Raw genomic sequence first — 17935 nt, 5'->3', positions numbered from 1 at the left:
AAAAAGTAAGGTGTAATATACTCAAGTGGGTAGGCTAGTTTTAATACAATTTATTTTGACATCCTAATTCCCCCCAAAACCTGCATCTCTAACCCCTCTACAATGCAGAATGTATGTAAGCCACTCTGCTAAATATAAGCATTAGAGACGCAGAAACCCAGGCTGTTGATGGTTTTTAAGTGATGCCTACATGCTTTTCTCCTTCAATCTTTTTGTCAGCCACCTGCACAGCTTCCAGGTACTTAAAATGCAGCTCCATCAGTCGGTCGACCTGTGGGAAACACAAACAACCATCAACCACAAACCAAGCAGAGGCTGGCAGCTCCATCCGCCGATAGTATGTTGTTGCTAAATGCAAACGGTGTCACAGAACCAGACTTTACGGCCTAGAATTTATGTAGCCATCAGTGTAAGCATCTCTCAGTAGCAAGAAGGCTATATTGTGATGCGCAAGCTATGCTTCAAGCTTGCATGATGTGTTGCTCTGCAGGAAACGGAGCAATAAATGCAGTTTCAATAGAGCATTATATTGTGATTTACAAGAGAAATCAATCCTTCAAAATATTCATGAGAAATCCCTTTTTATTCGATGGATCGGGGCTGCCTTAGTTTCTGGGCGGAGAGGGGTAAAGAGGATTCGTTGTCATTGAGAAAAAATATCCCATGAACTAAACCAAGCTCGCTTGGTGGTATTAATGTACAATAGGCAGCATACCCGACATCTAGATTAGATTTAAGCCACTAATTTTAGAGTGAACCATTCAGACGCTTTGAGACATTGCGATAACGGGATAAGGCATTACATCAAAAGGCAAGGATTTTTATTTATGATCCATTTTATTTTTGATCCACTCCGCGCACTATTGTGCTTTGCAGTAGATATGCAAACAGTACAAACATGTTTAATCCGATACAGAAATCTAGGTGAGCTACCATCTCCGAGCACAAAATATATCTCAAAACTAGCATTGAAGCAATGGCCATTTTCAAGTATTAAAAGATTTACAGAATCATAAAATTACAAATTAATGTAAACTAGATTGAGCAATGAGTCAATGAAGTGCCTGGGACATTCAGTAAAACAGAATACAGCAATACATCTGCACTATCAAGTGGTGTTAAACCATGATTATATTTGCTTGTGCACGCCACTGAAATCATGACATTAATAATAATAATCCTTGCATTTGATGACGCCTTATCATGTCTTCGAGACATCTCAACGCGCTTCATAGAACATACTGTAAAGTGAATTGACTGTATACATTGTGGGCAAAATGCAGCAGCCAATTGCGCACAGCAGTGTCCTACAAATAGTTTTTTTTCAAGGAATTATTACTCCAAGAAAAATGATCCGCTAATCAACTAACAACCGGGTTGTTGTCAATTGTACGAATAATAACATTAATCGAACAGAAGAAAGAGTTTCTACGGGTTTGACTAACAATCCTCCAAATCAATTGGACATTTGCGGTCGCCTACAGAAACACACACACACCATAATTTGAGTGCTTTGAGTTGTTTGAAGTGACAAGGCGCTATATCAATTGCAAACATTAATACATTTCACCTTTCTGCGTAAATAGATTTTGTTTTTTTGCCTCAAAATCAGTCATGACAGTTGACGGTAATTATTGTGAAATGTTTTGAGCTGTTTTGAAGTGATAGGAGACTATAAAATGCTGGTACTTGCTTTTTCCTCTCCATATGATGTACAGACTTTGATCTACTGTCAAACAGTACACAGGAGCAATTCAATTTATTCAGGATACACTTGGATGGATCACATATAATCAGAATTATAATCAACGGATCAGGAGATGAACCAATACAGCAATCCTATTCGGGCAATATATAAACCTCCACACATTTTAATACATTTTCCCTTCCCAAGCAAAGGACAGAATATCAGTAATGCATATTTTTTCAGCTGTGAATCGATACAGTAATTCCACTTAGCAATTAACCATAGTCTGGAAAGACAGACAGACAGACAGACAACTTACCTTTTCACAGTCGTTTTCAGTGAATTTGTTGAGTAGCCGTGTTCGCTGCTGTCCCTTCAAGTTCCGTAGCATGGATGACAGAATAGAACAAACATGCTCTACAAGGAGAAAATAAAATCATAATTATTCGTATGTTAATCGCCAGTACTCCAGGAAAGGAAACTAAACATGGATGATCTGAAGATTTCACTTATGAACTGAAAAATCCCAAATATCATCCGAGCAATGAATTATCCTTGTTTAATTACTGCTGATGGGAAAAGGAATAGAATGAGTTTATAGCTAAGGGCACCATGCTTTGTTTCCAAGTGTTTAAACAGGTGCAAGAATTCAGTACCATAGAACTCTGGAGAACCAGATTAAATTAAAACTCCCCAAAACTTGCATTGTGTGTGGCTTTAATCCATGTGAATTACAACAATATTATAGCAATTCTTCAAACCCCCTCCCCTACTAAATGAAGGATAGCAAGTCCTTACCCAACTAGATTCCTAACGAGTGAAACTGGCAACAGCTTTCATTTTTTTTTAACTGCATCAAGCTACTTTATGAATCCACAGTGACACTACAAAATCAAGAGGCCTCTGAACCAAATTATTTAGATGGAAAAATCATAATTTATCTACGTTTTAGTTTTAAATATTTAACAATGCCTTCAAAAATGTATGATGCTCATATATTCTGAATACATTATTGCAAGAATATGATGTCATGACATTTATACCCACTGAGAAAGATCAAACTAAAAGTAAACAGTCATTATCATGGATTTAGTCAGCTTTGCAATAAATAATAACAGGATTTTCTTAATATGTTCCAATACAGAAAATATTCCATCAATAAGTTGATGCTTCAGGCATCCAGCAAGCCCCATCATTGTTAGACACAACAAGTACTGAATGTTAGCAGCTTTGAAAATGTGTGGAGGTTTCAAATCTAGACATAGAATGTATCAACAACAGACAGTGTTGGCAATGCATAAGCACAAAAGAAATATAGACCGTAATCCTGCACTCAAATGTAAATGGTGAAATAAATATTGTAAAAAGATAAATCGAAAAATAGGCCGACACATCCATTAACTTCTAAAAAAAAATGCAATGAAGAGGTTATGACCTCTAAAATTGCAAAGATTTAATGGGAAATATAATCATCTGACAACGGGTTTTAGATATGTTTATTTTTAAGCTGCTTTTGTTCTGTTATGAAGACAACGAAAGAAACACAAAAATGCAACACACAAATCATTTAAGCGTACGACTGAAACCAATATCATCCTTCCACCTTCCTCAAATATTGTGTTTTAGTAGAAATTTTGTATCCTTTACCAGCCGGAATGAACTTAAATGCTTTGTAAATACAGCTCAAAATGCATTAACTTTCACTTTTAAATGCCAATGAAAACAGACAGCAAAATATTCTATTTAGATATTATCAAATCAGTGTCAACCTTTACACACATTGATACTGATGAGCTTGAACATGCCTTGCATGGGGGTCAAGAACGAAAGCCTGAACCTTCTTCAAATAGCAAGTTTTCATAAAGTTTATCAATGGTTCATCATTGCTTCTTAGACTAGGTTCGTTACATTGGAAGAAATAAATTCAGACTTGAAATAAACTAGCAGATAAGCTTCTGTTTGTGGTTATAACAATGCATGGATCAAGAGTCACTGCTTTCTGGATTTCAATATGAAACTCCTGCATTTCTTGTGCTAAACAGTGAAATTAATATTGAAGGGCGCTATATTATGGTTAGGGTTATGCAAGTTGTTGATGTTAAGTTATAGATAATTGAAAATAAAACTTCCACAATTTGAAAGCTGTAAAATGAAAAATATACCGAGTTACTCTTTAATAACTGTATTCAGTTCCATATATTTAATCACATATTTATTTCAGAAGGTCAGAGTGGGTTATGAGTAACTTGCAGTTACCAAGTTAACTTGCAGTCAGTTAGTAAGTTAACTGACGTCACTGTGCTTTTCCCTCAACTTAAATGTCTGGGATACATCCCATCATCATCACCTGAATTTCCTCTTCAAATAGTGACTCGGCTATTAATAGAAAAGGGCAGAAATCCATAGGATAAAAACAAAAGAAATAGTTGAATACATTGACCAGCAGAGGAGTAATTGATTAGGATTCCTGGATATGCATCGTCTGCACCATACACACCATCCATTTTGTACAGATCATTACTATGCCAAGAGACAAGTCATGGACCAGGATTTCCAGGATATGTACTACACAACACCATTAATTTACCACAGATCATTACTATGCCAAGAAACTATTTCCAGATTAATTTGTCATGGAAGAGAACTTAAAATATGACAAAACTCGGAGCTCCAAAGCTAAAATTAAAGCTTCAAAAGGCCCATTTCTCCATAAGCATACTTTGGTCTCTGATCATCCAGGCTTTCTTACACCACTTGTGATATCACTTTCTACCAGCTGCAAAATCTGATCTTCTGCCATATATATAGTAAACAGAACCTCATTCTACTGAGCCACAGAAATTAAATCTGAAAGCTAAAATGTCTGGCTCTGTGAGACCCCAACTCTATGCAGCAACTCTGTCCATCAACCGAGTATCTTTTCATCTCCTAAAAGCTTAATAAATGCTGGTGCCCGTCAATATTCATCAAAGCACAGACGCACAAAAAGCTGACAGTGAAATTTTCCATGCTGTTTTATTTCATATAAATGTAAATTATATGAATTTCTATGAGGGCTGTTTCACTTTATGAGTCCTACATGCAAATGCAGCCCGAGAAGCGGCATGTGCTTTTCTAACAGTTTTTTTTAAGCCACGAGTTTCTCTGAAATTCATGTGGAAACTAAGGAGATCAAAAAGCCCAAGTTGAAAATAATTACAGAAACTGGTGCATTAGTTTGCCCAAGGAACATTTTCATGCACCACTTGCTTCAGTATCAATTAGGGTTTTTCTCCCTTCTCTTCAATCCCTCCATCATTACTCTGAGCTGCCTCCCAAATAACATTTTAGAATAACAATGTTCTTGTTATGTTGACTGCAGTTTTCAAATATCCAATAATTTGTTGTCCTGAAATTTCAATCACATGCCAAGCAACTTTACTAACAAAAAACTCCAGTCAAAAATTCTATATTTCTCTCAGCTTTCAACACTTGATTGTGCATCCTGGTGAACGGGAATGTGCAAGAGAGAGAGGGAGAAAGAGGGGGAGAGAGAGGAGAGAGACTCTTCTTCCAAACTGTTATTTCATAAAGGAAGTTCATTACATTAAAGATAAACATTTTGCCAGGTTTTATAGCTTAACACACTCCATAAAGATATCAACTTATTTCTCTGTATTTTCAGAACAATGATAGTGATTTTGTGTTTTGGTAGCTGGATTTCTGACACAGATGGAAACCTGTCGCCTTGCTTAAAGAGTATCCAAACCAACCTCAGAACTCCACATATTTGTCACCTACATATGCAATTTTCCTTTTGCCTGGAATGCAATGACTTTTGTAAACCATGTGTATTATATGAGTTGTTTAAAAGGCAGAAGAAATTACAGATGCCCATAATTATGCACCTAATTGTGTATGTGTCAACCTGGCTCAGTGGGAGCATTCTCGCCTCTGAGTCAGGAGGCTGTGGGTTCAAGCCGCACACACATCAGGACCTCCAATGTAGTGCTTGGGACGTGGGTGTGTCGCATTGGTGCGAAGTGTCAGCCTTCATATGAGATGTTCATTGTGGCCCTGTCTACCTGCTCAGGTGGGTGTTAAAGGCACTATTCAAAAAAGAGCGGATAGTTTATCTCAGTGTCCTGGCCAATATTCCCCCAATTGAACTTGCTCATTCACTTCAAGGATGTTTGTGGGGCATTGCTGTACACAAATTGGTTGCCATATTCGCCCACAAAACACAGTCAGTATACTGTACAGTATATCCTGCAAAGCAGGTTGGGACATCCTCTCTATGTAGATGGAGCTATACAAAATGTAAAGATTATCATCATTTCACAACCCACGGAGAATGGAGGGGAGAAAAAAATAACATTAGCCAATGTAAGTCAACTCTGACTGCATTACAGTGCTATTTCAATGCAGATTTGGCATAACAACACAAAGTGCAGAGTGCTGCAGCATTTCTAAAAGACTATCTTTTGCAGAATGTTTTGAAGACGGAATAACCCCAATGTAAAATATTTTATTAAGCAAAGTAAAAGGATTAATGGATTTAAAAATTTACCAGCCTCTGGAAATGCATCAGATTTCATGACTTTGTATTGAAAACTTCAAGAAGGTTTTCCCAGGGGCAAACACTTAAAAACATGAAAAGCCAACCAGATGCATGTGATTTTATCTGGCTGGAGAGCCAGCCACCCCGTGCCATAGCCTGGCTGCTAGATACATTAGATCATAATAGTATTAACCCAATTTTAAAAGTCTCCCCTTCTTACAGTGCAATGGTACAGTAAAACATCACTTAAAATGGGTTTAGTGTTAGATTTTTCTTAACCTGGTTGAGGAGATGTGAGTTTCACTCTGCGTTCTGAAATGTTTTTTAAGTCAAGATGGCACTCAGTTTAGGACAATTGACCATGACAATACAATTTTACAATACAATTTATATAGTGCTTTTCACTTCGGGAGCTTTTCACTTCAATACTGCTGGCTGGGAACCTGAGCTGGGGGTTGAAGCCAAAGGTGGGTGCAAAGGATAGCGCCCCCATGGTGGGCTGGATAGGGCGGGGGGCACAAAACTGGGTGTAGGGAGCTATCAGGTTACTAGGGTTGAAGGAGGTCGTGGAGATAGAGTGGGAGTGAGACTGTCGAGGGATTTGAAGGTGTGAATGATGATTTTGAACTTGATTCACTGGGGGTTGAAAATCCTCAAAACCCAAAAAAGAAAACGTGTTCACCCACGCAATGCTGAACATGAACTGCACATAACTGGCAATAAAAGAAACTATAGCAACAAAACATTGAAAATCTAAAATACCTCCCCCCCCCACCCCAAATGTTTCCAATAGCTCAGCAGGTCAAAAGACATTAATTTTAGCCATAATCCTTCGTTAGGCTGGATCCTATTTAAGGGCTACACCAAAACTAGTCTGGTAATATCAACAAATCCTGTGCCAAATGTCTCAAGGGTTGAAAAATGAACAGCCATATAGACAAAATTGCGCAGTTACAAAATCACAAGGTGGCTGAAGATTCATAGCAGCAACTAATAAAATGAACTTTCAAAGCTTATAATCAATCAGTAATGGGACTTCTTGAGCATTCCACTTCTGAACCTTTCTGATTAAAGCCACGCGTGCTCTCTAAAAGCAGAAGAGGATGGTCTGAAAACATCCATTTCTTTATCCTATCCGGTGGGCAGGCTTTGATCAATTTTCAGCCTTGTTTAACAAACTCTAATTAGATTTGTCTCAACTTTTCAAGCCAACTCCTTACGAATACAGATTTATCTGCTGCTCTGTGACAGCAGTAGCAGCGGTATGGGGCCTGAGGAAATCACACCAGAACATTATACTGTAACGATTCTGGCTCGTATTTTAATGGGCAGATGCACAACAGGACACTGGTGCACACGTCCTGAATTTCAAAACCAGAGACCTGAAGAAAAGAAAACTTGTTAACTTAAAAGCAAAAAGTTTCGGTGCCCACAGTTTTGACTGTTATTCATGAAGATTCCCAGGATTCAATTCAGAGATTTTTGCAGGAGCGAAAATAAAGAGTAAAGGAGGAATTTTAAACAAAATGTAATCTTAGTATATGCTTGTACAGGAAAAAAAAACGGTAGCAATGACTAACCTCAAAGACTTACATTCTGATCTGGTTTCATTTTTGTGCAGGAATAGCACTAGAGCTTTTGAGATGTTAGCAGACTGGATCCTTTGAGTGGCTGGTGCCACAAGAGAAGCTTGCTTAGAAGGTTCATTTGGAGGTGAATGAGGAAGATTTATTCCAGGAGTGGACTTAAATGTACATTTCTCTTCCTTTACTTATCATGTATCTAAGGATCTCGCAGCTTACCTTCATGTTCTTTTTCTGTCATACCAGCTTTCTTCATTTTCTTCGGTGTTTTCATGAAGAGAGGGAATATTGTCCGCAGTCCGAGGATATCCACAAACTTGTGGCAATTATCAGATCCTTCGGGACCAATCACGGCATGGTCCAAAACCTTCAAGGCACTGGCTCGAGACATTTTCTTTTCTCTAGAAGACAAATTATACTTTAGTAATTAAAATCATTTCAAATTGAATAGATGAATAAGCAGAAAGATTTATAGTCCTCGTTATAATATTTTAATCCCATTTTTCACAAATCAGAGACAATATGAATAACAAAAAAGGTTCGTTGCTTACTAATTAAGTTTCTGAAACTGAACTCTAGGTCCATAACTTCTTATTCATATTGGCGCAGATATGCCTCTGCAGTTACAAAACTTCTACAAAATATTTGGAAATATGAGACAGGAGAATTGCTGAACTAATTTAATTAAAAATCTTACAATGCTGCACTAGCAAATTTATTAGTTCTCAACACCAGCATGGGACTCAAGATCTTCTCATCAAGCTCACAACAAAACAAATGAAATATAACAAGTTTTTTAATTATCTTTTTAACTTTCCAAAATCCTGATCAACCTTCCAAAAGCACTGAATACACCTTTCCCCATCCCTGAGGGAAAGCAGCCAACTTACCCAATGAATCTCTCTCTATCTGACCGGAAATTTAGCACATTCCAGAAAAGTGTCCACAGCATCCAGGCGTTATACAAATTAAGCAATCTTTTCAAATAGCTTTTGTTGTGTACAAGTTATAAACTACCAAAGATCAGGTTTAATGTAAAAGTTCAATATAGTTTCTTTCAAGGAATTCTTCAGGTACAGATAGTAACTTGTTAAAAAAAAAATCTTTATTAGGTTTGATTCCTGAGGGAGAAAAATCAAATTGGCTCAAAATTTCATTGCAGTACTGCAGTACTCCCACGTGCCCAGCATAACGGCAACTCATGATAACGCAACAGTGGCTGATTCCGTTTTTCCAGCAGTCTTGTTCACAGCAGTTCTGCAATGAATTCAACATTTTTCTTTAATACACTCAAAGAATGGTCCTTTCTGAAAGAATGTCTTGCAAAAAATGCACATGCTTGTCGTACCCAGTTGACCCATGTAACCTACCTGCTCTCCCAATGCACCAGGCAGTCATTTCTGAACAACAATGCGGTTCAATGAGCAATGCCTTTACAGCCACAAATATCAGGGCACAAACTATGTTTTTTTAAAAAAGTGTACGAAAGATTGTCAGAAAAATAAAGGGCTCCTTATATGATTAAATCCAATAAGCTTGCCAAATCTTTGCATTTCTAGATTTTTATCAAACTTTAGCCTTCCTTAAAATGGTCCTAAATTATCCTTTTGCGATGCCTAATCAGGTGGATATTAAGGATTGGATTACTGTATTTGAAAAGTAAAAAGGAGTTTCTTCTAGTGTCTGGTCAACAATACATAATACCCCAGTTTAAAAAAACTCTAAATGAATAGTCACTCAATACGACAGAAAATATTGCGAAGCGATTTGAGACATTTTGATGTGATAAAAGTGCACATGAATAGCAAAGTTTATTCACATTATAATAACATCTCTTCTACAGTATCTGCAGTTTTACTGTGTTTGCATGCATGTTTTTATTACTGAACAGCGTTAATGGCACCATAGAAATGACTCTTGCCGTCATTTTAGTTGCTTGTCATTAATAGCAATCTTCATTAAAAAAGCCATGAAAATAGCTGCAATGAACACAATTTCTACAATCTTAATGCAGGAAACTGCAACAGGTAATATATGCCAACCAAAAAAGGTTCAGTGTCAGAAATATTCTGCACTCAATTGTCTCCCATATACTTAAATAAATGCCAGAGCATTTGCATTTTGGATTGCATAAATGATTAAAACCCAAGTTTTACAGTGTCAACCCAACATTTGTTCTAATCCTAGATAAACGTAATAAATAAAAGAAAGATTATATTTAGAAATCAATGAAAGGTAGAAAATTACCTTCTATACTGTTGACAAATTTGAGAAATATTTACTTTATTACCTACAAGTTGGCTGGTCAATCGATTCTGGGTCTCAGAGACCATTCCTTACTGATAGCAGATATATTCATTCTATTAGTGTTTACCCTTTCGGAAATCAATAATGAGTTGATTAGACTGTCCCCAGCTGATGTTTGAAATATTTATTCTTCGGACCTCAAGTCAATTCTCAAATTTCAGCAAGCTGATTAAACTGTCTGTAACCACTCTCCCAGAGAAATGAAGAAGCTTTCAACTTCAGTGAGCCAAAGACATGGACCGAGATGAACAGTTAGTCTTAAAAAGAACAATTTCAAATGCCTCGTTTTCACAACACCCAGGTCTCAAACCCCAATTTAAACGGCTTTCAATCATGACAATAATTTAAAACGCCCAAATGTATATTTATTGCTCTTTATCCTAACAATAGCAACAGATAATGGAACTTGTCAGATCATATAGTCACTATTTTGTTTGATTCACGGTTCAGATACCGTTACCTTTCCTTTCCCTCCTGAAAGTGTTTATTTACAAGTTTTATGAGCAGTCGAGAACCTCCAGTAAGTAGTCCAAGTGTCAATGATGCTGCTACAGTCCATTCTGATGGGGTCAGGTTCTAGCTTCATCCATAGACCACACATATGCACCATCCAGCTGAGGTTCTGGGAGCAAACAGGAGCAGGAATTTCGGTTGTTTTCAAATCCAGGTTCAAACAAATCCAGATGTTTACCAATCTGTATGTCTCTGCTTCTCACTGAGCCATTATCGCTGGCACTATATTTGGTAAGTTTGGTACTTATACGGCCTTGAGATTGACTGGTACTCAGTAACCGTGATCACTTGACCTTGAACTGAAACCTCAATAGGTGTAAGATGGTGACATCTAAACAACTCTGCTTAGTCCAAGCATAATTTGGGTAGATTTATGGAACTGTGTGCTTACCTGAGCATTAGGTTCATGAGCTGCAGTCCTTCCCCCTTTAGAAATCGGTCCCTATTTGAGCTCAGCATCAGACATGAACAGAGACTGTCAAAGAGGTTTTCCATCATCTCAAATTCTTCATTAGTACTTGGATTATGACGTTTGAATACCTAAAACCATCAAAGGAATTTGTTTAATGTTTTCAGCCATTATAACAAAATTTAAAGCTATCATTGGATCAATATTAAATCAGAGCACCTGCAAATTTTAAATTTCTTTAAGAGGTAAAGCGTTGGGAGGCCTGAGGTTTGGATGCAGCAAGTATGCCACAAAATATATGTAACAAAAGGTTAGACATTTATGTTCACAATTCAAGGGATCAACAAATGAAAATGAACATCAGATAAAAACATCCGGTGAAATGAAGTTTTTAACCTACACAAACCTGAGAGGCAAATGGATTTCTTCCCTGTGTGTACTGCTATCTTTTGTACCATATGACAATTTTATAGCAATCTTTAGATGAAATTCAAGTAAAGAAGATGCAAGTCAATAACAAAATGTCATAAGTGCTGTCCCTGGAATGGAGTATGGGTTGTCACGGGATTGAAGGATTGGACCATCACCTTGAGTCTCTTAATCAGACTATCTGTAATATACTTGATTTCCTGATACAATACGTGAAGTTCTGTATTGCTTGATTCAATAATTCACCTGCATTTAAGGGGGAAAACTGAAGTTCTAATGTCCAATGCTAGAAATTGGTAAATAAAAGATCAATTTTTTTCCAGAATTTTCACATTGGTTTCTTAACTGGAATAAATTATCCATGTCATTGTATTATTTATTACATTTATAGCATGGGAAGTCTGATGCCTTATAACTAAAATTTCAGGGTTATTACACTAAGAAATGTGAAGAGAGAACTGGTGGATAAAATGATGGTATGGCATAGGCTTTGGTAAATAAAATCACTATCACCCGGAGAAGCATTCAGTTCACATCATGAAATGCTGACAAATGATCCACTGCTTGTGTTTTTCACTTGGTCCAATAAATGTCTTACCCTCTCATTAAAGTAGGTACAGAACATAAAGTTCATTAAAGTTACCTTGCCACCAAGACTTCAAATTGCACTAAGCAGACCATTTACACTTCCAACTAGCGCAGCGACATTCTTATTTGCTGTATACTGTAGCCAATTTACCTTTGCTGGGTTAGAACAAGCTGTTGTCATGTTGTAGGGAAGCAAATGCTGTATGTCAATGTAATTGTATTTGGGGCAATACTTTTATCTTTTCATTCACTGCTGTCTTTTTAAGATCCTGCAGCACTGTGGAGCACTGAGACGTCCCTCTCTTGTTGGAGAGGGGCAAGCATCCGGGATAGTAAATGTATACTCCAAACACAACAATATTTCCGTATAGTTTTATAACATCTTAAGTATAAAACACAGCCTTGATTTTCTGTGTAGTTGCTCATACAGAACTGCTGTTAAATTATGTTACTCAGAATAATTTAAGAAATCTGAATTTTGCTAACCAAAGACAAATGTCTCGTAATTATTCATTGCTACAATATTCAACCCGTTATTATTTTCATGGGCGAGTTCAAACATTTGCATGAGGTTTTGCTCATGTTTGGCTATGCAACAAACAACACAAAGAGGAGGGTCTTGAGGCATGCCTTGAAAGAGGAAAGGGAGGGAATGAGGTGAACGAGGGATGGAGTTCCAGAGGGTGGGGGCAGAGGCTGAAGGCCGATGGTGGGGTGGGCCACGCGGGTAACACGGAGCAGGCCGCTGAGCGGAGGAAGCGGACAGGTTGATAAGTTAGCAGCTCAGAGAGGAAGGAGGGGGCAAGGCTACGGAGGACCTTGAAGTTGAGAACGAGAATTTTTAAACTCGGTCCTGAGGGATGGGGAGCCAGTGGAGCCGGACGAGGGTGGGTGTGATGGGGGTCACGGAGCCTCGTGCAGGAGAGGACATGAGCTTCAGAATTCTGGATGATCTGCAGCTTGTGGAGGGAAGATTTGGCAAGGCCGACAAGCAGGGCGTTGGCATAGTCGAGCCTGGTTGTAATGAAGGCATGTATGAGGGTTTCGGCGTCCTGAGGGGTGAGGCAATGGCAAAAGTCGGGCAATGTTCCGAAGGTGGGAGAAGGCAGAGTGGGTCATGGCACATAGGTGGGGGAGAAAGGACAGTTGAGTGTTGAACAAGACGCCTAGGTTCCTGACTGGCTTGGTGAGCTGGAGTGTACATCCTTAGATGCTGATGCTGCCAGTGCCTGAGGTGCGGAGGCACTGGCACTAGCCAATCAGGGGAACTTCGGTCTTACTGACCAACATTCAACTGTAGAAAGTTGGCTCTCATCCAGGAATTGATGTCTGTCAGGACATCAGTGGTCTTGGGATCGAGGGTGGAGCCAGAGAGATAAGAGATCCATGTACATGTGGAAGTTGACCCCACGTCTGCGGATGATGTCACCTGAGGGAGCTGAAGAGGAGAGGAACTCGGACAGAGCCCTGAGGAAAACTGCACAAGACGATGCGGGGGCTGGAGGAGAAGCCATTTGTGGAGCCGGTGTGAAAGATAGAATCTGAACCATTCAAGGAAAGAACCTTGAAGGTTAGGGTGAGAAGAGAGGCAGTGGGTGAGGATAGAGTCAATGTCAACGGCAGCAGAGTTCGAGGAGGATGAGGAGACAGAGTGAGCCCTGGTCATTTGTCACCTTGACCAGGGCTGCGGGCAGCACGGAAACGCAATTGGAGGGGTGCGTAAAGGGAGTGGCAGGAGAGGAAGGCGTGAAGCAACATCTCTTTCAAGGACCTTGGAAAGGAAAGGGATAACGGAGATGGGGCAGTAGTTAGTTAGCAGGGATGCGTCCATTTTTTTTTAGGATAGTGGTGATAACAGCTGTGTTTTGGGGGATGGGAATATTTTAATAGGCGATTTCCCCAGTGAATGGTTGCTTTTCTGTTTGCATGTGGAGGCTGAAAGAATGTTCATTTTCCCTCCAATTACACCAATATACCCCACTTCTGAACAAGTTTATAATTTTCTAAAAGTAGGAACGGCCTAAGAATTAAAGAGAATAATTAGTACCTTGGAGAAATTAAAATGTAAAATTCTATCAAGTGTCCTGATACTGGCAAAAACAACACAAATGAAGCTTGAGAATTTAATAACTTAGAGATTAAATTACATTTTTAAATCAAAACATATGAACTTCTTCTCTATGGGTCCAATCTAGTGAATCTTCATGGAGAATACTAAATGATAAGATGGAAGTTATCTGAAAAATTGAATTTAAAAGATGCTTTTATACACTGGATAATTTTTTAAAAAAGAAACTGTTGCCAACAGTCAGAAACAATCACCCTACTTCATCCGCAATAACTACTTGATTCATGATGGACATCTGTGCTTCAGGTTTACCTGATAAATTCTAGTGGTTCACCAGTAGCAGTAGTCACTATAGCTCGCCTGCAAATACACAGCCACTACTCTTCACAGCAAATAACCCAGTGAAGTGCTTCAAGACGCTTCAGTGAAGTGAGATATCAATTACAAAGATTATTTTACAATGAAAAATATCTGAATAAGAAAGCAATGTGCTCTGGCCAGGTTTTTAAATAACCTCTGGTCATTGTACGATATCCAACTGCACAATCAACAAACAGCTGGCTGTTCACTAAGCATTGCAAACCCCCATGTGCCAGGCTATTCTTGATTTTATTGTTGCAAATCAGTAAAAAACAAACCGTTATTTTTAAGAGGATATAAAACATGTTTTACACTGGATTTTATAGAATCTGACCCATCCAGAGAATAAATATTTTGGCGGCCTCAAAGCGCTCAATGAGCTTTGCAATGAAACCGGATGGTGCTGCTCCAATTTAAGCAATATCAGCATCACACTATTTCAGGTCTGTCACTGAATTGGCCCCTTTAATTAACAAGAACAATTCCTAGGCTGCTTCCCAAAATGGGAAGAGATCCCTCATCCTGAAGTGTTAATATACACAAGGTCCAATTACTGAATGCAATTTGTATATAAGCAAATTATCGTCAACATTCTTAATGCGAAAGAGCATCTGTCTACAATTAATCAACTAAGAACCTATTACTACTTCACATTCAATGAATTGCACATCCAAGGCCAAAATATAGAATTCCTTGCCAAAAAGCACTGATGGGAAAAGTGCAGTGAAGCTCTGTATTTCAAGCAAACAAGATTATTAAATAAGGGAAAAATACCCAAAGTGGATAAAATGTAGTTGTTGCAGATGAGGTTTAGGCATTATCATTTCTCACTCACATTATTACGCATAAAACAATGAATCAGCCATCAGACCATTTTCTGTCCCTAGTCTAATCTTTCAAAATCACTTTGCCTTGCCACTTCTTTACCTATTTCAATACTTTCCAAACAAGCTTATTTCATCAACTATGGTGACTTTGAAATCAGTTCAATGACATTACTCCTACAGTTAACTGCTTTGAAACACTATTTTATTTAAATGACAACAACAAAATTACATTTGTAAAGTGCCTTTCACTATATCAATGTCGGGAGGAAGTCCTAAGGCGCTGGACAGTCAGAGTTTCGGACCCGAGCTTGGTCGGGATGGGGAGGGTGCAGGGTAGGGAGGGGAAGCAGGGTGATCAAAAGCATGGAGGGTCTTGAGATGGGTCTTGAAAGAGGCAGGGAAGGAGGTGAGGCGGAAGGACTGCGGGATGGCGTTCCAAAGGGTGGGGGCAGAGTGGCAGAAGCCCCACCCGTCAATTATCCTAAAACATTTAGCTGCCAGCAGATAAATAATTCAGATAAGAGCTATAGCACTATAACTCCTGAGAACACAAAGTACAATCTCTTACTGAAACTTTAGTCTACTTCTACAAGAAATTCTACACCAGTTGAAAGCGGTTTTACTGGAAAAATAAACACACTTGACCAGAGAACAAACTGTTTTGAGTCATTACTACAGGAGATATTAAGCCAGCAACTGGATTCAGCTGCTACTATTTGCCTGCGGGTCTGAAGGTGGAGGCTGCACAAGGCAGGCAAACAAGGCCAATTTCCAGGTGTGAAAAGCAAAGTGACATCTGGTTATGTATTGACCATTTTTTCCAAATAGGGTTCAAATCTAATCATGATTCTCTGCCATCGACCCACTTCATTTCAAGGACTCATATTACTGGGCACACTTTCTATAGTCTCAGCAACATATTTTGGCTTTTCTTCCTTCATCAGCAACCCATCTATTCAACATGGAAGTGGACAACACTCAAACGGAATATGCAATCCATAAATCAGTTTAAACAGTTATATTTTTCGAGTATATTGGCCATCTCAAATACTTGGGAAGTGTTTTGGTGGCAGAAGAACAGTGTTTGGTTTTAACAATGGTTTGAATACATTTTCTCTGAATCTTCACTAAACCACAAAACATAAACACAATATTCTTTTTGTCTATCAAAGTTGAACATACTGCAGGCAATGATAGTGAGGTAATGAGATGCCTTGCATCCAGAAAACTAACAATGCCAAAACCCGATCAGGTTGGCTGAAAGAGGTCTGCCCATGAGCACTGAGACAATTAACTGTATCTAATTTGGCATGCAGATAGGGGAGTTCTTGAAAACACACCTGTAGTTTTGCTAAACTGTATAGAAAGTCACCTTTCTTAGAAAATAAGTCAAAGCTGCTACCTAATATTTCTAACTCTGAAAGGCAGCATCGCTTGCTTCATGTACAAAGAATTTCAGCACTGGATGTAAACACAGACATTACATCAATCTAGGCTACTGTCAATTTTCAAAGCTTTGGGTAAACCCATCAATAAACCAAGGTCAGCAAATTGGACAGTGAAATGCATCTCGTTGCATTATTTCTTGTTTTTGTAGGACACAGAAGAGAAAGTCAAATTATGCCCACTTTCCAGGCAAACGTGGAGCTTTCTATAAGACAGTTACCAGCACTAATGTTTCGATTTGACAGCACAGGATGCCAAGTACTATGGCTCTCCTGTGCTCCATTGGCTTGAAAGCACAAATAATTTTCTTTTCATTGGCAAATTCTCATGTTTTATACTTTTAACTTGTTCAACAAGGTTAAAGCGAGGAGGAATAACAGTTTTCTCCAACCGGATTCCTGCTGTAAATACAAAATACTATATTATAAGAGATGTACAATCTGTTGAGAATCACTGTACCGTAGTCCTGACTGCATTATCTCAGCAATTGTTTGTTGTGGAATGTTATCGTGATTTTCTGGACACCCCTACTATTTAAATAATCTACCTGCCAAATCAGTGCCATCTGCGAGTCTTCAAAAAGACTATTACAGATCTATTGCTAGAACCCTTTAGCACCAAATTTCACTGAGTGCCTGGCAATGTAGAAACTGAAACCTTTTTGAAATGGTGTGGACAGCAACAAGAAACAGGAAATAAAAAACATCATGCGATTCCAAATAACTCCTTTATACAGTAGTGGTAAGGAGCAGCTATTCAAAATTGCAGTAAGTAATGCAATCATTCCAAAGGGGCAGAATCTCAAGGAGATTCTCTTGTCCAAGATTATAACAGTAATACCCTATCAAAATGTGGAGCTTGAATAAATGAGGTACATATTCTGGAACTGAATGATGATTCAGTATTCAAAAATCAATGGCTGGAACAGAGCACTGTTTGCTCCACATAAACAATCTTAACAAATACAGACATTTTCAGACTAACTAAACGTGCATTGATTGATTTCACAGAAACTTTAATATTTTTATTCACATTACAACTCCTTCCTTCTCTCGCTTTGTTCAACGCACATCTCAACATGTACTTCTCTTTGACTGCATTTTCAGTCACCTTTCCTCTTACCACCACCAGCTCAGGTGCCCATTCAGTTCTGTCAAGCACTTTGGCACATCCTCCTG

The 17935-nt window shown here is 38.5% G+C and overlaps 1 protein-coding gene across 1 annotated transcript in view; it reads right to left on the bottom strand.

Moving 5' to 3' along the window:
• Nucleotides 1-17935, bottom strand: part of ctnnbl1 (catenin, beta like 1) — a 61011-nt gene that overhangs the window by 15668 nt on the left and 27408 nt on the right. Inside the window, exons 10-13 of the mRNA NM_001292644.1 lie at nt 11022-11170; nt 8030-8211; nt 2007-2104; nt 191-271 (exon numbers count right to left, since the gene is read on the bottom strand). Coding sequence (NP_001279573.1) covers nt 191-271; nt 2007-2104; nt 8030-8211; nt 11022-11170 — 510 coding nt within the window. The remainder of the gene's footprint in view (nt 1-190; nt 272-2006; nt 2105-8029; nt 8212-11021; nt 11171-17935) is intronic.

This window comes from Callorhinchus milii, unplaced genomic scaffold (assembly GCF_018977255.1).
Source record: "Callorhinchus milii isolate IMCB2004 unplaced genomic scaffold, IMCB_Cmil_1.0 Scaffold18, whole genome shotgun sequence".
Lineage (NCBI taxonomy): Eukaryota > Metazoa > Chordata > Chondrichthyes > Chimaeriformes > Callorhinchidae > Callorhinchus > Callorhinchus milii.
Note: the sequence above shows the minus strand (reverse complement) of the source record. Positions and strands in the feature narration are given on the sequence as shown.